The sequence below is a fragment of the Acinonyx jubatus genome, chromosome B1 (genome assembly GCF_027475565.1).
Source record: "Acinonyx jubatus isolate Ajub_Pintada_27869175 chromosome B1, VMU_Ajub_asm_v1.0, whole genome shotgun sequence".
In the NCBI taxonomy this organism is placed as follows: Eukaryota; Metazoa; Chordata; class Mammalia; order Carnivora; family Felidae; genus Acinonyx; species Acinonyx jubatus.
In genome coordinates this window covers 114,646,058-114,671,784 of record NC_069382.1, presented here as the reverse complement: position 1 = coordinate 114,671,784, position 25,727 = coordinate 114,646,058, and the positions used below count along the sequence as shown (strand labels likewise).

Here is a 25,727-nt window from a genome sequence, read left to right as displayed (position 1 = left end):
TATACAGAAATCAGTTGCATTCTTATACACTAATAATGAAGCAACAGAAAGACAAATAAAGAAACTGATCCCATTCACAATTGCACCAAGAAGCATAAAATACTTAGGAATAAACCTAACCAAAGACGTAAAAGATCTGTATGCTGAAAACCATAGAAAGCTTATGAAGTAAATTGAAGAAGACATAAAGAAATGGAAAAACATTCCATGCTCATGGACTGGAAGAATAAATATTGTTAAAATGTCAATACTACCAAAGCTATCTACACATTCAATGCAATCCCAATCAAAATTGCACCAGCATTCTTCTCGAACCTAGAACAAGCAATCCTAAAATTCATATGGAACCACAAAAGGCCCCAAATAGGCAATGTAATTTTGAAGAAGAAAACCAAAGCGGGAGGCATCACAATCCCAGACTTTAGCCTCTACTACAAAGCTGTAATCATTAAGACAGCATGGTACTGGCACAAAAACAGACACATAGACCAATGGAATAGAATAGAAACCCCAGAACTAGACCCACAAACATATGGCCAACTCATCTTTGACAAAGCAGGAAAGAACATCCAATGGAAAAAAGACAGTCTCTTTAACAAATGGTGCTGGGAGAACAGGACAGCAACATGCAGAAGATTGAAACTAGACCACTTTCTCACACCATTTACAAAAATAAACTCAAAATGGATGTGAGACAGGAAACCATCAAAACCCTAGAGGAGAAAGCAGGGAAAGACCTCTCTGACCTCAGCTGCAGCAATTTCTTACTTGACACATCTCCAAAGGCAAGGGAATTAAAAGCAAAAATGAACTATCAGGACCTCATGAAGATAAAAAGCTTCTGCACAGCAAAGGAAACAATCAACAAAACTAAAAGGCAATCAATGGAATGGGAAAAGATATTTGCAAATGACCTATCAGATAAAGGGCTAGTATCCAAAATCTATAAAGAGCTCACCAAACTCCACACCCGAAGAACAAATAATCCAGTGAAGAAATGGGCAGAAGACATGAATAGACACTTCTCCAAAGAAGACATCCACATGGCCAACAGGCACATGAAAAGATGCTCAACATCTCTCCTCATTAGGGAAATACAAGTCAAAACCACATTCAGATATCACCTCACGCCAGTCAGAGTGGCTAAAATGAACAAATCAGGAGACTATAGATGCTGGAGAGGATGTGGAGAAACGGGAACGCTCTTGCACTATTGGTGTGAATGCAAACTGGTGCAGCCACTCTGGAAAACAGTGTGGAGGTTCCTCAAAAAATTAAAAATAGACCTACCCTATGACCCAGCAGTAGCACTGCTAGGAATTTACCCAAGGGATACAGGAGTGCTGATGCATAGGGGCACTTGTACCCCAATGTTTATAGCAGCACTTTCAACAATAGCCAAATTATGGAAAGAGCCTAAATGTCCATCAACTGATGAATGGATACAGAAGACATGGTTTATATATACAATGGAATACTACTTGGCAATGAGAAAGAATGAAATCTGGCCTTTTGTAGCAACATGGATGGAACTGGAGAGTGTTATGCTAAGTGAAATAAGTCATACAGAGAAAGACAGATACCACATGTTTTCACTCTTATGTGGATCCTGAGAAACTTAACAGAAGACCATGGGGGAGGGGAAGGGGAAAAAAACACTTACAGAGAGGGAAGGAGGCAAACCATAAGAGACTCTGAGAATAAACTGAGGGTTGACGGGGGAGGTGGGTGGGAGGGAGGGGAAAGTGGGTGATGGGCATTGAGGAAGGTACCTGCTGGGATGAGCACTGGATGTTGTATGGAAACCAATTTGACAAGAAATTTCATATTTAAAAAAATAAAAATAAAAAATAAACAAAAGATATATTTACTACTGAATCCATAGTAGTTATATTATGTATCTTTGCAACTGATAAAATTTAAAAATACAATAAAGCTAGCAGAGTCAGTTCTGCTATAACGCTTGTTGTAAAAACACAAATTTGTTCCAACAAGATGGATATTTTAGGAAACTGAGCATAACACAACTTCATATTTGCTTATGTGTGATTTCATCCACTTGAAACATTAGGTGAATGCAGAAAACTGTATCCAGGTGCCCCGAACCACAAAGGAATACACAAAATTCATGCATGTGCACCCCACAAAATTACCAGTGATTTCAGTTCACTGCCTGGCCTATGAGCCATGCTCATCCACATCTACTGGTATACATTTCGATCTGATTTCACATACGTCTTCTTTCATGATCCATAAACTGTGACCCTTCTAAAAGCCCACTTCCACAAGTTTCCTTCAGTTCTTTTTCAGCATAAGGTACCATATTTATTACACTTTTTTTTTAAGAGAGCGAGCACAAGAGGGGAAGGGGAGGTGGGGGGTGGGGAGAATCCTAAGCAGGCTCTGTACTCAGCGTGGAGCCCATACAGGCTCAATCCCATGACCCTGGGATCATGACCTGAGCTGAAATCAATAATCGGATACACAACTGATTGAGCCACACAAGCGTCCCTATTGTACCATTAATGTGTTTCTTAACCATTTATCACATTTAAACTCTGTTACCATTTTTTTCAATTTTCTATCTGTTTTTTATGGATCACTGACAAAGTTCTCGAGTGCTGTATCCTTAACCCTATATTTCTCATAAGTCCTATAGTTTTAATGGCACAAGTTTTCAGTAGCACTATACCTAAGTAGTATATCTCTGTTAGTTACCAGGTACACATATGCAAACATATCATAATATATATATATATATATATATTATATATATAAATATATATATATATAGATTAGAATATAATTGAGACATTGTTAACAGAAATCAAGCTCATTTTACACGTTTGTGAGTGTGCCTTTTAAAGCATTTATTATATATGCTTGGGAGGGCTTGTTATAAAAAAGATTATCAATTATATTAAACAAAAACCATTCAGTATGCCAAGCTATATATAGATGTCTCTACAGTGGGTGAAGATTTGTCATTTATCTTTTAAGGTAATTATGCAAACTATATTCAGCCCACACATCTTGATTGGAAAATGGTATTTATCTTTTTTTCCTCATTTATCAACCTTGTCTAACAAGACTTAGCCATGATTCAGAATGGGTAGCACAAAGCTGGATTTTGGCAATACCTTTACGATAAAAGAGAATTTGTTTTCCTCTTTTTGTTAACGAGGGCATACAGAACATTCAGTACATCTCCAGGGCTTCTGTGAATTTCCCCCTTGAGAAATCTCAGTAACTCCAAGGAAAAACAACTTCAAAAAAATTAACGAAAGGCACATCAGTATTTGCCTTACTCCCTCCCAATCACTGCCCCTGTCCTTTCCACATTCTTCATGTCTCCTCTCAGTTTCAAACATTTTTCCTTCCCTTCTGTTCCCGGGGTGAGTTTCCCACACTCCATCTGTGAAAGGACCGGTAAAAGATCTCACAGAAATTACACCCTGACACAGTGCTTCTTTTCCTAAGCACCAGAACCAAGAACAGGGTTGGGACCATGAAAGGGTTAATTTAATGCAGGGCAATGTGTGGAAGAGAGACCTCAAAAGTCTCCAGGCTTCTATGGACATTTCCTCCTTGTCTTGTGCCTGCTGCCCGATGCCTCTCAAAGGAGCATGCTCCTTTCCTCAAGAATGTCGATCAGGGTTTCGCAAATATATTTTTAGTAAACAGTTTGTGAATATTTGTAAAGGCGGAAGTATGACTTTTGAGTGCACACGGTAATCCCTAAAAGTGATTCTGTCCCCACTGTTGTGATGCACATGTAAATTCTAATAGCCCCGGGGAGACTGGGTGGTTCAGTCAGTTAAAGGAGTTCCACTTCGGCTCAGGTCATGATCTTGTGGTTCATGGGTTTGAGCCCCACATCAGGCTCTGTGCTGACAGCTTGAAGCCTGGAGCCTGCTTTGGATTCTGTGTCTCCTTCTCTCTCTGCTCCTCCCCTGCACTCTCTCTCTCTCTCTCTCTCTCTGTCTCTCTCTCAGAAATAAGCATTAACAAAAAGAAACAATAAAGGTTAAAAAAAATTCTAATAGCACCACACTAATTCTGTGGGTCACATGTGGGTGACTCTAGCTAAAAGTCACACGCAAGCCCACGTCTGCCTCCAGGCAGCAGACCTCAGCGCAATCTCCCAGTGCACCTGTACACACCCACAGGCACACATTAAACCCACAAGCTGCAGGTTACTCTCGTGTGTGTGCTTCCCTTCTGCCCTACCCCACCCTGTTCTCCCGTTTCCCCCAACCAACCCCCAGCCTCGCCACACACAATGGGATTTTTGTTTGCTCCGGTAGCATGTGACAGCACAGTCCCTGCTTTGCCTAGCTCAGTGCTGCAGGTCTCTCTGGTAACAGGTGGCAGCTTCCCCTGTAGGATTCTAGGCATAAAAACCAATGACCTCATAGGGGTGGGGCTCTGGGACTCTGGAGAGGTGGCAGTCACAGCCAGGTAACCTTCACAGCTTTTAGTGAAGCCTTTTAGTAAGAAGGGGGCTGTTCAACTTTACTCTGCTGCCTTCAACCCCGGCCCTGAGGCAATTTAGCAAACAGCCATTGCCTACAAGTCTCAAAAGCTTGTCTTGGCCTCAGATGGATCCCAAAGAAACCACTGGGAAAGAAAACATGGGCAGCAAGAAAAAGAACCTGACCTTCCTGAGGCCCAGGCTCTATATGTTGGAGAGAAGGAAGACAGACACAGTGGTTGACAGCAGTATTTCTGGGGACCACTCTGGTACTTTGAGGAGGAGTCAGTCTGACAGGACCGAATACAACCAGAAACTACAAGGTAACCACCAACAAATCAATTGACCTAGACTACTGCACTCCCAGCTGCTTTCTCCTACTCTTCCATTCGCAAGGAAATCACTTAAGGCAAAGGGGAAAGCGAATATTACCTTCTCTGTAAGGAAGGAAATAAGGAAAATAAGGAAACAAAAAAACCAATAAGAAAATGAAAGTAAATGTCATTCATAAATTATAGGAAAAATTTTTCATGTGCTTTAATCGTTAACGAGCCAATTCTGAATTATTCTTAATATTTTTTTTTTCTGGGGAGAGTAATATTTTTTCCTGCTGTCTTTCTCCCTTCCTTCTCCCTCCTCCAGACAATTTAAAAAGTGGGAAGCACTAGAAAGCAAATGATTTAGAAACCAACAAAAGATAGTTTCTCTCAATAGATCGGTGTGGGATGTCATACCATGAGATCTATCTAAGTAATTGTACTGAACTGGGATTGTGGTTATCTTAAATAGGGGCATGAAACTGCAATCATGTCTGTGAAAAACGAGGAATGTTAGTCACTGGGTTGGTATAATAGGATTTGCTGAAAATCACATAGGTGTTCATTCCTTTAGAGTGAATTGAATAGCATCCAAATATGGTAAGAGATGTTTAGCATGCTTAGATTGAATGACTTTTGAGGAAATAACTTCAGTTTATTTTGTGATAGTCATAAGATAATTTGGCACAGTTATTATAAAACATCCTGTTTAAGTCCCTGAATGTCTATCCCTTTCCATCCACCCTTTTTCCTCTCTTTCTCTTGAAGGTCACCTGTTCTGGTAAACTTCATTTTGATGTTGATATTGTGCCATGTTTTAAGTATCCACTGCAGTACCTGTTATGTGATCCCCAGACCCTGCCTCTCCTGCTTTGAGCACACTGTGAGTTTGAGCTCGTATAATCCTACCACGAGCTGTAATTCTGGACTGAAAAATTATGATGTGGCTAGAAAGACCAAGAGAATACCCTTGTATTAGTAGGTCTCTTTCTGGAAAAAAAAAAAAAGTACTCAGGCTTAGTTACACAAATTAATTAAACTAAATTAATTTAAATGAAATCTTTAAAGCTGCCTGCTACAAGTTACTGCTTTTAAAAAAAAATCCCGATCATTCAGGATTAAAATGCAGTCAAGTCTTACCCTTAAAGGGCCTTTCTAAAAACGAAAGAAGGGTATTATTTGATCTTTGAAACTTTCAAAGGCAATGACACTTTACTCAAAGCAATGGATACTTTGGAAAGTGCAGATTTTAAAGTCAGATACATTTGTCTTGCAGTCTTGGCTCTTCCAACTTTCTAACTGTAAGACTTTGAGCAAATTACATGAAATTTCTGAGCCTCAGTTTCCCTATCTGTGAAAGTGGGACAGTGAGACTTACCACAGTATTGCTGAAAGAATGAAATCAGGTAATAACATAAAACGCCTGGCATATTGGCTGACACATGGTAGGTGCTCAGTAAATGGTGTTATTTTTTATTTTAGGAATAATTGGAATAATAATGATAGGGTAGGACTTTCCCTTTATTAATCAAATTTACAAATCTACTAATCTATTTCAACTCTTTTCTGTCCTCTGATGAAGAGACCACATATACAAATTCAGTAAAAGCCTATGGCTTTATCTCTTATAACATATTTATTCTGCCTGAGATTCACTAATTCAGCATCTTTTTGGTCCAGGTTTTCCATTAGCAAAATAAAAATGGAAAATATTTTTTGCTCTTCACTTCCTAAACTTAGTTTAAAAAAACCAAAAAACTTCTGCTACCACAGAAGACAGCAAATGTTTGCTGGTTACTTTGCAGAAGACCTCAGGCTTCTTATGCACTCCATTGGATTGTTTTGTTTGTTTGTTTGTTTGTTTTTTGTTTTTTTTTTTTAGTCTTCTTGGGTTGAAGACTTGTTTTTTGTTTTTTGTTTTTTTTTTTAACATTTACTTATTCCTGAGAGACAGAGACAGAGTGCAAGCGGGGGAGAGGCAGAGAGAGAGGGAGACACAGAATCTGAAGCAGGCTCCAGGCTCTGAGCTGTCAGCACAGAGCCCAACATGGGACCCAAACCCACAAACTGTGATATCATGACCTGAGCCAAAGTTGGATGCTTAACCGACTGAGCCACCCAGGCGCCCCTCCATCCGATTTGTGACTTCCCTGTGCCCTGGTGGATCCTGTTTTCTTTTTTTTTCCAACATTTATTTATTTTTGAAAGACACAGAGAGGCCGAGTGTGAGCAGGGGAGAGGCAGAGAGAGAGGGAGACACAGAATTTGAAGCAGGCTCCAGGCTCTGAGCTGTCAGCACAGAGCCCAACGTACGGCTCAAACTCACAGACCACGAGTTCATGATCTGAGCTGAAGTTGGAAGCTTAACCGACTGAGCCACCTAGGCACCCTGGGTCCTGTTTTTGAAGGTAGAAGAAAAGATCCAGAAGTTAACCCGTGTTCCTAGAATCGTCTGTGTAGGAGAAAAATCATCAGGGAATGTAGAGGAGAACATCAGAGCTGTAAAAATAGGCTGGCCCCTGATAAGCAACATTTTTTAGATGTAACTTTTAATAAAATCCAAGTCTGCTATGTAATATCTATTAGAGCTTTTAGTGTGATTCTTCTGTAACTGCTTTGGCAACAATAGAAAACATTTTCTCGTTAACATTCAAAACAGTTCTGTTGGGTTTACACTCTGATCTGCATTATACCCATTATCATGCAGATGGATCCTAAATGAACTTTAGAATTTTTTTATTATCGCAATGTCAAGAGATTTTCCCTCTGCCTAGTTTGGAACTGGTGGTTCCCTAGGAGGCACTGAATAAAGATCTGAGCTGGTTAGAGCCCTTGGATGGATGGCCCAAAGCCATTGTGAGGTCACAGTGTGCTTTTCAATACTGGAAAGAGGCCTCGGATTATTTAGCCAGAGTCCTTCAGCAGCTGTGATGCTAGTTGAGTAATACCGTTCACTGCTCTGTCTCTTTGAGCATCCTCTCTGGGTTTTGGGAAACCTAAGGCCTTTCTTTGGTGCCCGTGGGCTAACCTCTTAACTCATACTAGATAGTCTAACCTGTTCAGTTCAATTTCTGGCTGACATCACTTTAGCAGTGAGAATCCTAAATTGTAGTTTCTTTAAAAATGGTAGACTGAGGGGCGCCTGGGTGGCTCAGTCGGTTAAGCGTCCGACTTCAGCTCAGGTCACGATCTCGTGGTCCCTGAGTTCGAGCCTCGCCTCGGGCTCTGGGCTGATGGCTCAGAGCCTGGAGCCTGCTTCTGATTCTGTGTCTCCCTCTCTCTCTGCCCCTCCCCCGTTCATGCTCTGTCTCTCTCTGTCTCAAACATAAATAAAACGTTAAAAAAAATTTTTTTTCTTTAAAAATGGTACACTGGGTGAGAGCTACTAGATTAAACAGTAGAACATGGTCCTAATGAGAGTATCATAACATTTTTGTAGAAGGTTATGATCACAACAACATAGTCATTAAGCCTCAGGTTTTACAATAGTTTTTTGCTCGCCTACTGTTAATGGCTTCTTTATGCCTTCAACAGATTTGTTCAGTTAATTGGCACGTATTGAATACGTTATGTGGTGAGCAAAACAGAACATGTGCCAGGGATTACAACTACAAAACCATTAAGAAAAAAAAATGACCTTTACTCCAAAGGGGCTTAAAGTCTCATTGGGAAAGATAAGACAAGTAAACAAATGCAATAAAGCAGCATGACAGACTACAGGTGGGATCGGTGGGTCCATAAAAGGAGGAAATTGTCTATTCAGGTTTGGGCAGGGGAGGTTGTTGGAAAACGTTGTTGTTAAGAGCTGATAAGGTGGGCACCTGGAGAAAGAACAGAATGGGGAGAGAAGAGTGTTTTAACTTTCTCATCGTACTTATCTCTATCTGAAATTATGTAGTCTGTTTCCTTGTTTCTTGCCTACTATTGACTCTCATTTCCTCTCCTGTGTCTCATCCCCCAGTCCATGAGGGAGACCCTATCTGTCTTGGTAACTCTTCCACTTTTGCACTTAGAATCATGCCCAGCACACTGTAAGCCCTCAGTAACTTTCAAATAGAATGAATGACTTGAATGATGTGGTCTAGGTAGGGAATCAGTGTAGGGAAAGGCACCAGAGCCTGAATTAATAACCCTTGTATCTTCGAATGTGCGGGTACATGTTGCCATTAATAAAGATGATCCTTCAGTAGAAAGAAATATATTAGGGATGAAAATGTACAGAATTGCCTATATAACAAATAATTCTTAGTAGAAGCCTACTTCTTTCCTGACCCTACCTTTTAGAGCACAGCAGACCCTAAGTCCACTCATTCCTCCTCTTGCATTCATCACAAGAGCTATGTCACCTCAGCTTCCAAGCTAGCTCAGTTCCTCATTGCCATTTTACTGAGAACCACAGAGAGGGATCAAAGCTGGGGAAACTCACTGGCTGATTTCTTAAAACTCTTTTCTTTGGGAAGTGATTTTGTGTATGATTATATGTGTGAACTCCACCTTTGAAATGTGCCTCCTTTGGTTATGTACAAGTGTTCCTGTATGCATGTGGATTATCTATCTAATCTATGATTATGTATAGTTGTGTATGTATACTTGAGACATATCTCTGCAATGATTAAGACTTTTTATGAAAAGTTTATTGATTAACACTCAGCAGCTTTTACTGAAAACCCTACATGATTGATATGACTGACTTTGTATGTTTCCTCTCGGTGTGGGTGATACGGGATGAATGTTTATGTCCCCTCCAAATTCACATATTGAAGCCCGCGTGATGTTATTTGGAGGTGGGGTTTGAGGAAGGTAATCAGGTCATGAGGGTAAAACCCTGCTGAATGAGATTAGTACCTTATAAAAAGAGGCATGAAAGACCTTGCTCCTGCTCTCTGCCGTGTGAGGGTTTGAGAAGATAGCCATCTATCGGCTAGGAAGGGGTCCCTTAGCAGACACTGGATCTGCCTTGAACTTGGGCTTCCCAGCCTCCAGAACTATGAGAAATAAATATTTGTTGTTTAAGCCACCCAGTCTATGGTATTTTTGTTATAGCAGCCCCAACTGACTAAGACAGTGGATCAGTTACTTTTATCCCATATGGCCACCCTAAGACTCTGGTTAATTTTTTGGCCACTGTGTATTCTTGCTTATCAAGTATCAGGTGAAAAAGTAAAAGTGGATGAGTAAAATGCCATCACTGTTGCTGATAACAGAAGTCAAATTTGTATCTCTAATTCATTATAGGTCCATGGTGCTTTCTTATTTTTGCAAAGACTATCATATCATTCTCATTAAGAAAAGATTGCTTGGTTGTTTTTATAAAAGCCTAAGGTGTTCTTACCATGCCGATGAACCAACCTACTACATGAATGATATACAGAATAACATATATTGTCATGTGAGGACAAATGGCTCAAATAATAAGTTAGATGTGGTAAGATTATGGGAACATTTAATTTGTAGTGATTTTTAAAAATACAGACCAATCTGGGGCGTCTGGGTGGCTCATATGGTTAAGCAACCAATTCTTGATTTCAGCTCAGGTTGTGATCTCACAGTCAGGAGATTAAGCCCCACATCAGGCTCCACACAGAGCACGGAACCCGCTTGGGAATCTCTCTCTCCCTTTCTACCCCTTCCCTGCTCACACGTGCGCGCGCTCTCTCTCTCTCTCTCTCAAAATAAATAAATAAATAGACATAAAAAAAAAAGAATACAGACAATCTGTAAGTGAGGAGGAGGAGCAGTTAACCCTGGGAGATTTGGTGATTTCTGTTTTGGGCCTAGTGAAGGTTAGAATAAAACCAATTGTGCAGCTGTCTGTGCACGTTTCTATCTCAGTGCTACAAGTCCTTTGTGTTCCTCCTTTCCTTTGAGTATTAAGTCCTTTTTTACCTGCCTTCATACACCCGTTAGTGAAGTGGGAAGTACTTGGATCAGTAATGTAACAACAACATAAATAAGGTGTATTTCATAGTTTGAAGGGTAAATCTTTATAAAAGGCAAGGCACCTGTAAATCTAGGTAACTTCTGTCTCATCACATGCATAGAAACCAAAAAGAAGCACGATATTTTACTTTCCTTCTTTTTTAGTAAAGGTATTTTATGGTTTTTGGAAGTAATTTGAATTAAGCAAAGGGTGAGTTCCAGAAATCAAGAAAGTTTGAGCTATTCTACCACAATCACATTGTGATAAGAAAATGTATTCCTGTGTTCTACTTATGGGACTGTAGATATAACTTTCTTTTTAAATTTTTTTAATGTTTATTTTTATTTTTGAGAGAGAGAGAGAGAGAGAGAGAGAGAGAGAGAGAGGGCAAGTGGGGCAGGGCAGAGAGAGAAGAAGACACAGAATGTGAAGCAGGCTCCAGGTTCTGAGCTGTCAGCACAGAGCCTGACACGGGGCTTGAACTGATGAACTGTGAGATCATGACCAGGCCTCCTGCCTCTGAGGGAGCTGAAAAATCTAAATTTGAACTTGGCCTGTCAGGTTATTATGAAGGTATATATATCAATATAGAAAGACATAACATTGTATTTAACAGTTTGCCAGGTTGACTCACAAGTGTTAAATGTATAGACATGATATGTTGGCCTCTATTTGCACACTCAAGGGAGGCTGCTTATAAGTGGTTTTTGGTTGTAAGCTATGTTTGGGATGTGGCCCTTATTCTGTACTAGGTGTGAAAAGTGAGAGAAGGAAAGGTACAGACTGAGTGACTGTCATCTGCTAGCAACCATGCTGGCCCAGGGACTTTCACACATTATTATTTAATCCCAACACCTTTTCAGTTCTGGTTTCATAGTTGAAAAAAATAAGTGTGTAGGGGAGGAAAGACTTTACTCTCCTGGGTTCAATAGCTGGACCTATGAAATAAACTGACAACAGGCAGATTAACAGGAGAAAAGGTATACAAGTGTACTAATTTTTAATATTACCTGCTGGGTAGCATCATAGGAAAAAAAATGTATGTTCCCACAATGGGGAGATTTGAGAGCTTAGATAGCACCATAATAGGGAAGGGAAAAGGAAATGTAGGCCACATAGGGGAGAGTAAGTCGTTTATGAAAGATGAATGGGTCTTGAGAAGAATAGATGGGGACATAACAGTTTGTGACAGTTTGCCTGGGTGTGGTGTCAACGTCTTGTCTTCTCTCCTATGATAAGAGTCAATGTTCCCCAATTGATGAAACTCCTTAGAGGGGCATCTGGGTGGCTCAGCTGGCTGAGTGTCCAACTTCAGCTTAGGTCATGATCTCACAGTTCGTGAGTTCAAGCCCCACATCGAGCTCCATGCTGACTGTGCAGAGCCTGATTCAGATTTTCTCTCCCTCTGTCTCTGCCCCTCCCCCTCTCAATATAAATAGATAAACTTGAAAAGAAAAAGAAACTCCTGAGGAGGAGATTTATGACAGTTGAGTTCCTTTTGGAGGATCTGTCTTTAGGCAAATAGAGCGCATAGAAAGCCTCTCCCTGCATCTGCTGTTTATCAAGTGCATTTGGCTCAAAATCATTAATATACCAATGCAACATATTTTAAGATGTCATGTCCTAAACTCTTTCAGGTGGTAGAGCTTGGCTTTGAACTCAGATGCTTTAAATATTTGCAAATAGGATGCATCTAGTTCCTTGACATAGTAGGTATTCATCTGGGTGGTTTATTAGTAACGAGAAGTCAAAGCAATTTGAGGGTTGTGGTACATGTTTTGTAATGGGGTAACATTCCTCTGCTACAATGATGAAGGCTACTAAATGTTTCACTTTGGAATACATATCCTTTTTGGGGAATGATTGTGACACTCCCCTGCAGGAGTGTTGCTGTATAATAAATGCTCTTTTTGTTTAATTGTCAGGAAACAGAATTACAAAGTTAGGTTAAGCAAACCTGTCATGTAGTAATAGCTTGATGATCTCCATTTCCCACTTCCTTGATTATCTTGACATTATTTCTTTAACTTTAGGCCCTCGTCATTTGTTTATTTGCATCTCCAAAACTAATATACAACCAAAACACCAAGAACCCTTGTCTACAGCCACAGGGATGGGATGGGTAGGAGGAGTGGAGGTGTGTGCATGTGCAAGTGAAAAAGAGTGGAATTAGTTACTGGGAACAAGCAGCTCATCATCTGGTAGGTGATATTTCCATAGAATTCTATGAAGTCAGCCTAAATTGGGAGTCTTAAATGCAGCAGGAAGATAGTGTTGTGATTAAAAGCCTTTGTCCTAGGTTGTTCTGAACAATTTCTTTGCTGATTAATGAATCGGAGAATAAATGAACACTCTAGGATACCTGTGCGGAGCCCCTTGATAGAGAATGCAATCTTGACTGTCTGACATCCAGTCCTGACTCAAAGAGGAGAACTTAAAGGTCATGTCATCAAGCAACTGCTCTAAGAACTTTGAGTCATTGCAGCCCCTTACAGAATTGTCTTTCCAGAATGCTTCTGAATGATAGGTCTCCTGTGTCACTACAAAAAGCTGTCACAGATTTCTGCTTCTTTCTTTGTTGTGAAATAGTTGATGAAGACATTGTTTACCTCTCTCAGTGCCATCCAGTTTTATTCAAGGAAACGCTTTGGCTCTTCTTAAGAATTAAAACATGTCTCCTTCCCAGATAAAAACAAGCAATTTACTGCATTTAGCTTCCTGAGGCTTAGAGTCCAATTTGTACTGAATGCTTGGCCTTTAGAGTAGCTGTTTTCCTTGCCTAAGCATTTCTTCCCTCAAATCTCAGCTGGGATGGATTCTCCTCATTGAGGCCTTTGCTCACCTGGGAGAGTCCTTCTCTGAGCATCCTACCTCAAGAGGAATAGGGAAGGAAAGATATTTCCTTTTTTCTCCTAGCTTCTGTGGCTGGAACCAGTGAGTTGAACTCACTAAACACAGACCAACAGGAAAAAATCATATACATTTTATTTGATGTTAATATTTTTACATGGCATGGAGGGCTTCACAGAAAGGAGTGAAAATCCCAAATGAGCAACTAGGCCCATGGTTATATACCATTTTAACAAAGAGTGATAAGTTGTGGAGATGTGACAGACAAGACAAAGGGAAAAAGGACTTGGACCAGGGGTGTGAAATTGTGGGAAAGTAAACAGGAAATACATGGGGGGAGCTCATAGAACATAAGGATTGGTTTAGTGAGGTCTCTACAGACTCATCTTGGTGTCAGCTCCCCATCTCTGGTAATAAGAATGTTCTCTTTCTGGAGCACCTGGCTGGCTCAGTCAGAAGAGTATGTGACTCCTGATCATTGGGTATAGAGATTACTTAAAAATAAATCTTAAAAAAAAAAAAAAGAATGTTCTCATCCTGATGCTGGAAGGGCATCTTTCTCACAAGAAATTTATACTTTGCCTAAAGGCAGTTCTCAATTGCCTTTAGCTTAAATAATCAATATGCCAAAGTAGCATATTTTCAGGTGTTCAGGCCCTTCTGCAGCCTTTGTGTTACTTACCTACTGCTCTCTAAAACTACACTGTTCCATTTTCACCTCTCTTTTCCATATGAATGTAGTTCTCCTTGGGGATAGAGATTTAGTCTTATTTTAACACTCAAGCAGTGCCTGATATATAGTAGATGCTCAGCTCTGTGACTAAAAGTTATTAAATGACTAATTACAAGTATATTGATGCGTATCATTGACATACTTGTCTTTATAATTCTGTCATTCCTATTTCCCCATTACTTAATTGCAGTTAACTTTTGGCTTAAACTGCCCTAAATTCTTTTACTATAAAGGGAGAGAGAATATAAATAAGTAAATCTAATTAAACAAGAAAAGAAATAATTTCTTGGCCAAAGAAAAAGGAGATCTCAGTTTTAATGAATTTATTCCACAAGCATTTCTAGGTGTTCATATGTGCCAGATGCTGCCTAGATCCTGAGAATATAATAATACATCAGAAACAAACCCAGTCCACTGAGTGACAGGCAATGAACCAATAATTGCAGCAATGTGGTACGTGCCTGAGGTGTGCCTGCAGGTTGGGTTTCTGGGTTGCAGGTTCTGAGATGGAGATTAGGGTGCAGGAGCTTATTATGTGCTTGTGACCACCACCTGTGGAAGAGAAGGGAAAGGCACAGAACTGAGAGAGAACCAGTTGTGCTGTGATCTGGTCTCAACGGAAGCCTTAGCCAACTCTAAAGGCAAGTCCTAAAGATAAGATGATCCTTTAGAGTTGTTGCCAGTGGGATGAAGGACCCTTACATCACCCTTCAAGTTACTGGCTTGGGGCCATCCTGGGAAGGAGGTATGATGGGGAGGTTCCTGAAGAAGGCCTGTCTGTAGGTGGCACTCCCTGCAGCTGGGGCAGTAAGTCTTTTGTTCCTGAAGGGGAACTGATCAGCTCATCACAGCATCCACCTCTTATCAAGTGGTTATTCTTATATTAGAGATATAAGAAAGCAATATAAGAATTGTGATGGGAAAGGGGCATCTGGGTGGCTCAGTCAGTTGAGCATCCAACTTCGGCTCTGGTCATGATCTCACGGTTTGTGAGTTCAAGCCCCTCAAAGGTCTCTCCGCTGTCAGCATGGAGCCTGCTTTAGATCCTCTGTCCCCTTCTCTCTCTGCTCCTCCCCCACTCATGCTCTCTCTCTCTCTCTCGAAAATAAACATTAAAATGGGGTGTCTGGGTGGCTCAGTCAGTTAAGCATCTGACTTCGGCTCAGGTCATGACCTTGCTGTTCGTGAGTTCAAGCTCCGCGTCAGGCTCTGCTGACAGCTCAGAGCCTGGAGCCTGCTTCAGATTCTGTGTCTCCCTCCCTCTCTGCCCCTACCCTGCTCATGGTCTATGTCTCTCTCTCAAACTAAATAAATAAACATTTTTTTAAATAATAAAAAAATAAACATTAAAAAAGTGTGTTTATATATATATGCATATATATATAAATACTCATTAAAAAAAAAAGAATTGTGATGGAAAAGAGTTTAAGCATACAACAAGAGTAGAGACATTGAAATCTGAATCTTGAAATCCAATTTGGATTATTTAAGGGCAAGGGGGTAGTGGGCATTCCAGACAAAGGGATTAAATATGTCCTACAACATGGAACAGGGACTAAAACTGGTCTCCCTGTCTGAAGGTTCATAAATGAAAAAGAAGGTACTAACACCAATTAAGCATGCGTACTAGGCACATAGGTGCATTATGTCAAATGGATTGTCTTAAAGAACTCCTGGGCTATCTGTACCTCTTTGAATACCACTGCTATAGAACATGGCAAAGCACTAAGGACAATTAAGCCAGAGGAGCAATATGGTTTGACATTCCAACCCAGTTTTTCATTAAACATCCTCATCCTGCTGTGTGCCCATTGTTAGTGATGATGAGGAGTTTTCAAAAACTAAATAAGACAAATTATCAGATTTTTATTCTTAGAGTGGAATATTCTAGTGAATCTATGGAGTATACACTTTATTCATTGCAGTTGTGCATCTTTCTAGCTTCCTTCCACATGGAACATTTTGTTAAAAATAATAAAATAATACAGCCACTGGATCTGCTTGTTGGCCACTGTTTACTTCAGAAATGTAGATGAACTGGGAGCCTGGGTGGCTCAGTCAGTTAAGCATCCTACTTTGGCTCAGGTCATGATCTCACAGTTTGTGAGTTCAAGCCCTGCCTCGGGCTCTGTGATGCCAGCTCAGAGCCTGGAGTCTGTTTCAAATTCTGTGTCCCACTCTCTCTCTGCCACTCCCCCTGCCCATACTCTGTCGCTCTCTCTCTCTCAAAAATAAACATTATTTTTTTTTTTGTACATTGTAGTTGAACGTGCAGGTAGAAATTAAGAGTCTCTTGAAGTTTCTGAGTATTGTTCAAAATTTTATCAGCATTGCTGGTTGAAAACTACTGACCTAGAATAATGCCTTACACGATGAGCACTCAGTAAATATTTGTTGAATGAACAAACAGATGGGTAAAACAAGTTTTTCTCATCCAGCCAAAATTTTACATTTTTCACAATAGAACAATTACAACAGAAAAATTGAATACAGTGAAGACTTTACTAAGTAAAGTTCCCTTTCTATTCAGGGCTTAAAACCTGTCCTCTTTCACTAATCTTCTCCTGCTAAAGACTTTAAATAAAGACATTCCCAGAAAGTCCCCATTTATTTAGCTCCTAATTGTTTTGGCTGTACTATACTGCTCACTGTAGGAGCCTGTAAATTCAAACCAATGCTACTTGAGTATTTTTCAAGCTAGGTAAGCTTTGTTGTAATTTCTTTTTGAAACCCACTCCTTTACTTTCTGCAGCAATTAGCAGTCAGAGAAAGTAAATCACATGCCCTTCGAATGAGAATAAAATATTTCCCTGCCCCAATGTTTGAGCTTTCAAATTCAGAGCAGTGGAGGGTCTGCTCTTTCACATTTTCGCTGAATACTTCACTGGCTTTTCTCCAAAACCTGTGTGACATGCAATTATTTTCAACCTATTTCACAGAAGACCTGCTCCATTCATCTTCCTGTGGGTCAGATTTCCATTGAAACTGATAAAAGATTTTACTGTGTGAAACTTAAGTCAGTAGGGTTCAATGCAATGCTAAGCCAAGGTTTTTTTGGTTTATGGGGGCAGACATGAAATATGGTTTGGAGAGGGATGAAAGAACATTCATAATCATATGTGGGGGGTTGGTAATGATATGTCTGGAATAAAACCCTAGATAGAATTATGAGTGGTGTTTACACTGGATGGGTAGAGAAGGGGCTGGACAGGTGGAGGGAGGGAGGGGGTGATGGTCAGAAGCTCTGAACTCAATTTATGACTCTGTTACTTAAGGTAAAAGACTTTCTTCTTTAGAAATTAGTTTTCCTTTTCTATATAATGAAATAGGACTGGATAGACTTTGTCACCTTATCTCCTGTACCTGCTTTCCCCTTCATTATTCCCTATTTCTTTAAATGGCATCATTCCCTGTTCTCGGTCAGAAATCTGAAAGTGAGCTTTGACGTTTCTTCTCCTTTACCCCATACATTGATTGCTCACCCAGTTTACCTCAGAAATTTCTCTTGGTCTGTTAAATTCTATCTTCTTGGTAACCAGACTAAACATAACTGCCCCAGTCTCTCCCTTCACAACTAGACTGGCTAGATTCATGGGTAGCTCACCATCTCCCTACCTTCAGGCTTGCTCACCACCCTCTTCCTTGAAATCTGATACTACTGAGGCCAAAATGATCTTGCAGAGAATCTTAGAAGTAGGAGTTCTTAAAACTCCAGATTCCTGTGGCACCTGGGTGGCTCAGTTGGTTAAGCACCTGACTCTTGATCTCAGCTCAGGTCTTGATCTCATGGTCGTGAGTTCAAGCCTCATGTTGGGCCCCACACGGGGTATGAAGTCTGCTTAAAAACAATAACCAGGCTTCTGGGTGGCTTATTCGATTAAGTGTCTGACTCTTGATTTTGGTTCAGGTCATGATTTCATGGTTCGTGGGATCAAGCCCCATATCAGGTTCCATGCTGATAGTGCAGAGTCTGCTCGGGATTCTGTCTCTCCCTCTCTCTCTGACCCTCCCCTGCATGAGTTCTCTTTCTCTCTCTCTCTCTCTCTCTCTCTCTCTCTCCCCCCCCTCTTAAAGTAAATAAACTTTAAAAACAGCAACAGCAACAACAACAACAACAACAAAGCTCCAGATTCCTTACGTAGGCCTTCAAGATCGGTCTCCTGATAATTTCTCTAGACTCATCCCGTTATCACATCCTTACCACATTCTCTGACATTTGCCCTCAGTCACACTAAGCTTTTTTTCTTCTTTCTTTTAAAAAAATTTCTCTTTAATGTTTATTTCTTTCTGAGAGAGAGCATGCATGAGCGGGGGAGGGGCAGAGAGAGAGGGAGACAGAATCCAAAGCAGGCTCCAGGCTCTGAGCTGTCAGCACCAAGCTGAAGTCAGACGCTTAACTGGCTGCACCACCCAGGCGCCCCTCGCTGAGTTTTTTTTCTAATCTTCTTTTGCTGCCAAGCCTTTGGACATGCTACTCCCTTTGCTCAGGACACTAGCCCTTCTTCTTGACTAGTGCTACTCTTTCAGATTTCATTTCTGTCACTTCTTCCCAGGCCTGACCTCTAGGCTGTGCTATGTCCAGCACAGGTCACAGTTTATTGTAATTATATCTGTATGCCAGTTTTAAAATATTGATTGATATTTTAAATTATGAAGTGATTTGTTTGCACAACCTTTCTAGAATAATTTTCTCTTAAATCTTTTACAGTTGTCACATTCAACTCCTAATTGTAGCAGAAATATTTTGGCAACCTGACTTTATCAAATCATTTCAAAGCCTCAGAGCAGTTTTCATGGAAACACACATACTCTTTTACTCTCATATTTCATCAGTTTATATAAGTGTAATTAAATTAATGTAATTACAATAAGAAATACAACTCAATTAGGTTTGCTGTTGCACACAATTAATTCTTGGAAAACACAACTTAATCATTAAATGGATAAGTGTATGGACATCAGTTGGTTCAGGAAGGAATGAGAAGTATTGATTTATCCCATGACTTGAATAACCTATCTTTACTTCTAGAGTTACTTTCTTGACAGAAAATATTGTTATTTTACTTACTATTATATACTCAACATAAAGCATAGTACCAGTTCACACCTAATATGTAATTTTAAAAATTGGTATTAAATTACATACAAAGTTTCTTTAACTCTAAAAACTATAGAACTTGGGCTTCCTGGGTGGCTCTGTCGGTTAAGCAACCAGCTTCCGCTTGGGTCATGATCTCACTCATGGTTCGTGAGTTCAAGGTCTGCATTGAGGTCTGTACTGACAGCTTAGAACCTGGAGCCTGCTTCAGATTCTGTGTCTCCCTCTCACTCTGCCCCTCCCCTGCTCATACTCTCTCTCTCTCTCTCTCTCTCAAAAAATAAACATTTAAAAAATAAAAAACAAAAATAAGACCCATAGAACTTATAAAATTGTTAACACCTTCAAATTCTGATAATTTATCTTTTTTTTTTTTTTTTTTGAGAGAGAGCAAGTATGTGCATGCATAAGCAGGGCAGAGGAAGAGAGAGAGAGAATCTGAAGCAGGCTCCAGGCGCAGGGTGGAGCCCATCTCAGGGCTTGATCACACAACCCTGGGATCATGACCTGGGCCAAAATCAAGAGTCAGATGCTTAACGGACTGAGCCACCCACGTGCCCCAAGATAATTTTTATTCTTATTTAATTGTAAACATATTGATGGCTGTAACGAAATTATGAATTAATTCAGGGTCAGCTTTTTGTGTTACATTATCCTGTGTTCTCCATAGTCAAGTGACTCTGTAGGTTCCTCAGTGAATAAGTGTTGAATGGTAATAAGTACATGTGCCTGCCTAGTCTGGTCTTGAGGGTATAGGGTGGGGGGTGGTGTTAAGGCATTAGGCACAACCTTAAACTTGGTGTATGAAAATATTAGCTCCAACTCTTACTTATTAAGAGATAAATGAGATTTTAATATAATTACAGAAAACAAAACCCATGATTGTTTTTCAGTCATTGATAAATAGTATCAGTTAGGAGCCTTAATCCAAATAAATAAGGACCTAGGATTTTAAAAGTAAGAATAACCTGTGTACTTTAGCAGGACATATATCCTATTTTAGTCATCTTCCTGCTCTTTCAACTTTCTTAAGAAGCACAACATTTTCAGTGAATTTCTCAGAAACTCATTTACATTGGTGATTTAGCTTCAGGGTAAATGGGAGAGAATTAGACTTTTAAAATTCAAGGGTTCATATTATGCCAAACAGCATAGCATGCAAGGGCTATATTCCCACCTCATTTGAATTCAGCCTAAGTAATAAGAATGCATGTTTGGCCTGGTACTGAACTGACTGTGTCGAAGTCCTTGCCATATTGTGCTTTTTCCTAGAATAGGTCCAGAGTGAAGGAAGGTGATTTCCTGATGGATGCTCAATTCCCCCCTCCCACCTTTGGAACATTTCCAAAGCAGAGGGGGGAAAAGGAGGAAAAGCAGGTGCAGCCATTCAGAACCAGATATAGAAAAATGGCAAGTAAATCATGGCCATAAAAATAACGACTCACATTTTTTGAGTGGTTTCTGTGTGTCACACACTGAGTTGAGCAATTTGTATGCTTTATCTCCATTCTCAAACTTCCTAGCAATGAGCAGTGGTTACAGTGCAGGTTTAGGAGCCAGACTGGCTCAGGTGTGACCTTGGGCCTTAACCTCTGTGTCTTTCAGCTTCTTCATGTGTAAATAAAAGGAAGGGAATTAAAAAATCTACCTTGTAGTGTTTCCGTGAGGACTGAAGAGCTAACACAAGACAAATTTAGTATTTAGCACAACAGGAGTGCTCAAACATATAGATAAGCTCTTACTGCCATTACCACCACTACTGGTGTTATTCCCTTTCTGCAGATGAAGCAGTTTAGTGAGGCCAAATGACTTGGCCACGGTCACACAGCTAGTGGTTGGCAGAGTCAGTGCTGAACTGTGTGTCCACCTGTCCAGCACAGTTCTACCACACGTAATGTAATGTACCCTGATCACAACGTAAGCAGTCAGGTGGTGGAGGGCAGAGAGCCCGGGCTTCAGAGCTAAGCACATCCGGTTCAAATCCCAGCATTTCCGCACGCTCTGTGAGTCACTGGATAAATTTCACTCACATTCGCTGTGTTTAGTTTACTCATCTTTAAAATCAGAGTAGTGTCCCATTTTTAGTGTTGTCAGGAAGATTATAGATAATGTGTATTTTGATAAATGGGTACGTAATGGGTACTTGCTCATAATAGTTGCTCTTATTAAAGGCTATCACAATGTATTATAACAAGCAGAGTTTCAATAATAGTGCATAATGTTTTAACATCAAAAATAATTTTTAATTATTTATTTTTTTAAGCTTGTTTATTTATTTATTTTGAGAGAGACAGAGACAGAACAAGTGGGGGTGGGGGCAGAGAGAGAGGGAGAGAGAGAATCCCAAGCAGTCTCCACACTGCCAGTGCAAAGCCTGATGTGAGGCTCAAACTCCCGAAACTGTGAGAGCATGACCTGAGCCAAAACCAAGAGTTGGACACTGAAGGGACTCAGCCCCCCAGGCGGCCCAACATCAAAAATAATTTTTCAGAATATATACTTCTATAAATAAATGTGGTATATACATATAATGGAACACTATTCAGCCTTAAAAAGGAAGGAAATTCTGACATGTGCTACAATATGGATGAACCTTGAAAACATGCTAAGTGAAGTAATCCATTCACAAAAGGACCAATATTCTATAATTCCATATAATTCCATATGAGGTACTTAGAGTAGCCAAATTCATAGAGACAAAAAGTAAAATGGTGGTTGCCAAAGGTTGGGGAGATGAGGAAATGGTGAGTTGGTGTTTAATGGGTGTGTAGTTTCAGTTTGGCAAGATGAAAAAGTTCTGAAGATGGATGGTGGTAATGGTTGCACAGCAGTGTGAATATACTTAATGCTGCCAAACAGAACACTGAAAAATGGTTAACGTGGTGGGGCGCCTGGGTAGCTCAGTTGGTTAAGGATCTGACTTCGGCTCAGATCATGGTCTCATGATTAGTGAGTTCTAGCCCCGCATAGGGCTCTGTGCTGATGGCTCAGAGCCTGGAGCCTGCTTCAGATTCTGTGTCTCCTTCTCTCTCTGCCCCTCCCCCACCTGTACTTTCTCTTTCTCTCTCTCTCTCTCTCTCTCTCTCTCTCTCAAAAATAAACATTAAAAAATGGGTAACATGGTAAATTTTGTGTTATGTATATTTTACTACATTAAAAAAATAAAAAGTATATCCTTCTAGGAAAACATTATTATTAAAATTATTGAAATAAAAATCATAGTCTTGAGATCAGCTCCTGCTTCTCTAGTCATATTTTGTGATGTTTTATGTTGAATTCCACCAAGAAGTCACTTTAGTCTTTATATTTTATAAAGTGTGCTTGACTATTTTTACCCACAACATATGTTCCTTTTTGAATTGGCAGGTAAGTATTAATCAATGTAGATATTCTAACAATACTGTCAGAGGAGAAATAATATTGTTGTGACACCAAGAGAACATTTTTATTATACACATTACCTTGAAATAACATTTTTGCCAGGAAATTTGATGCAACGTACATGTGATGCATGATAGAAGCAGCCCAGCTAAAGTACATTAGTCATGTGTGCCGCACATGATATATAGCCCAAGAGCCTGGGAGATACAAGGATATAATTAACTATGAAGGTCACTCCATCACCAGGATCATATTTGGAACAAAGATGTATTCAGTTATGCTATTTACTCTATTTATACTTCAACTCATTTTTATAAGCTTTTCTTTCTATGTGATTTTTAAAACTCCCATAAGCCCCCCGCCCCCGGTTTTTTTTTTTTAAAGAAAGAAAGTCATTTTTGTAAAGAGCTGCCTTACATCCCAACCGAAGTCAAAACCATTGTGAACTTTAAAATATGACTTGCTTTTGACATTGAAACTTTTTTCCTCTTTTTTTCAATTACTATAATAAATGTTAAATTTGGGGTGGGTAGCAATTTCGATACACTCAGAAGGCCTTATGTAGGTCTGTTCTATCCGTGTGTGTTTCATGGTTTCATTACATTTTCACTACTTCTGAAGTTCTCTATTATTCTTGCACTCATTTTGCTTCAATATAATACCAGTTCTAATTATTCACCTTCGTCTCCCGCCCTTGAGTTCCACCAGACCTTCCTGGACAGTGGGAGGAATTGTCGATCTCTGGTCCTTGCTCTAAGCATTTCCAAAGCCCTTGCTTTTTCTGTAGGCACAATAGTGAATACTGCACATCCCTGCTCTCTCTAGAGAGCTCTTAGCCTCAAAGCACTGAGATTTCTAAACTTTCAAGCAGGATCCTGTTATATGTTGAATGTTTTCATCAGGAGTTTGGAAAGAGGAAGTCTCTACAGCTGCTTCTTTTGTATCTTGTCTTCCACTACCCTGAGTTGTTTGGATCCTGTTTTTGTTTAACTGGACTTCTTACTGAGGTAACATTTTCAGAGAGATTACAAGCGTGGCTACTTTCCAAGTTCTATGATAATTGAAATCAATGGTCTTTTGTCCTAAAATAGAAATAACAAGGGGGCCAAGAGCAAAGTCTTTTTCTCTCAGAATTCGTTACACATTATATTGCAATGTCTTCCAGTGTCTAACGTTTCACATAAGAAATGTAATTCAACTCAGAGTGCCTTCCTAATTTTTTCATTCAAGAAGCTTGTAAGAGTTTCTTTTTATCCTTGGAATTTAGAAATTTCTCCTGAGTATGTTTAGGTATGCTCCTCTCTATGTGTTTCCCTTTTAATGTGAAAGGCAGTTAAAATTGACTAGCAAATGTCCATTTCATGGGTTACATTTTATATTTGTTTATTTTCTCTCCACTGGTTTCCATGTCTTTCTTAGATTAATCTTCCATATGATACATGTTTCCTTCTTCATTTCCATCCTATTCCTTTCTGCATTTCAATCTTCCATTTGGGACCATTTACTGAGTAAGGTACATCTATCTTTTGGAATTATTTTTAATGAAGATATTTTGGTGGTAACCTAAAATCTTGTTTTCCTAAAATATGTTTATTTTGAGATATTTTTATGAGGCATACAACTCTAGGGTGTCTGTTATATTCTCTCAGCCCTTTGAAGGTATTATTCTACTGTCTTCTAGTCTGTCATGGCTGTTATGGAGGCAGCCATGAGTCTAACTGCTACCCGTTTTTAGGTAATGTGTCCTTTTTCACTGCCCGTTCTTAAGATCTTCCATTCACACTCATTATGTTGAAATTTCAAATGCTATCTATATCTAGGTGTAGTTTTCTTTTTTTTTATTGTGTTTGAAATTCATTGTAATTTCTGATTCTGAGGAATAATGTCTTTCAAAAATTCTGAAAAGTCCTCAGCAATTGTTACCTTACATATTGCCTCTATTCATTCTCTATTATACCCCGCGAAACTCCAGTTAAGCGTTTGGTAGACACTCTTCTTCAATTCTCAATGTCCTCTACCTGTATTGCATATTGTACATCACATCACCTCTCTCTGTCACATTCCGTATAACATCTTTGGCTTGATTCATTAATTCTGCTTTGTATCGTTTACTATTTTATCTTTTCATTGAGGTTTTGATTCCATTGAGTTTTTAAATTTTCATTGTGAATTTTATTTTTCAAAGCTATATTTCATTGTTTATAAATCAACTTGGTAATTTTTATAGCTTCCTGTTTCTTGTTCATAATTTCAAACCACTTTTTGCTTGTTTGACCTATTAAATATACTTTTTAAATACATCTCTGTCTCATAATTCTAATATCTTAAGCTTTGTGGGTATAATTGTGCTATTTTTTTCCCTGTCTCTGACTCGCGGTACTTTGTTTCCTTGTGTGTTTTAGGATTTTTGTGTGTGTGTGATCTCATATTCCTTGCAAAATATCTGTGGTAATTATGTGAGACCTGAATTGAAGTTCTATTCAATTTCATTGTTTTGTTTTCATTTTCTTTCTTGCATTTTCTTTTATTTATTGTATTCTCCTCCCCTTTTTATTTCTTATTGAGATTCTTAAATCATTCATCTTCAGTCTTGCTGCTCTCCTTATACATGAATTTTAGGCTACACATTTTCTGTAAGTGATGCTTTAGCTATATATATGTAAATATTTCTTATCTTTTGAAATTAATATCTTCTATTTATTTTTATGATTTCTTCTATGGCCCATCAGTTACTTAGGAGTTTTAAAAAAAAATTTTTTTTTAATGTTTACTTTTGAGATAATGCAAGAGACAGAGTGCAAGTGGTTGAGGGGCAGACAGAGGGAGACACAGAATCTGAAACGGGCTCCAGGCTCTGAGCTGTCAGCACAGAGCCTGATGTGGGGCTCGAACTCACGGACCGAGAAATCATGACCTGAGCCGAAGTCGGCCGCTTAACCAACTGAGCCACCCAG

At 39.5% G+C, this 25,727-nt stretch overlaps 1 protein-coding gene across 2 annotated transcripts in view; it reads left to right on the top strand.

Annotated features, from left to right (window-relative positions):
• The first annotated feature begins 4,397 nt into the window (after positions 1 to 4,397).
• The window catches only part of ARHGEF38 (Rho guanine nucleotide exchange factor 38), a 132,703-nt gene continuing 111,373 nt past the window's right edge, over positions 4,398 to 25,727 (top strand). For both annotated transcript variants that reach the window (XM_027061842.2, XM_015062612.3), the window contains exon 1: positions 4,398 to 4,797. In XM_027061842.2, coding sequence (XP_026917643.1) covers positions 4,602 to 4,797 — 196 coding nt within the window. In that variant the 5' untranslated portion in view covers positions 4,398 to 4,601. The remainder of the gene's footprint in view (positions 4,798 to 25,727) is intronic.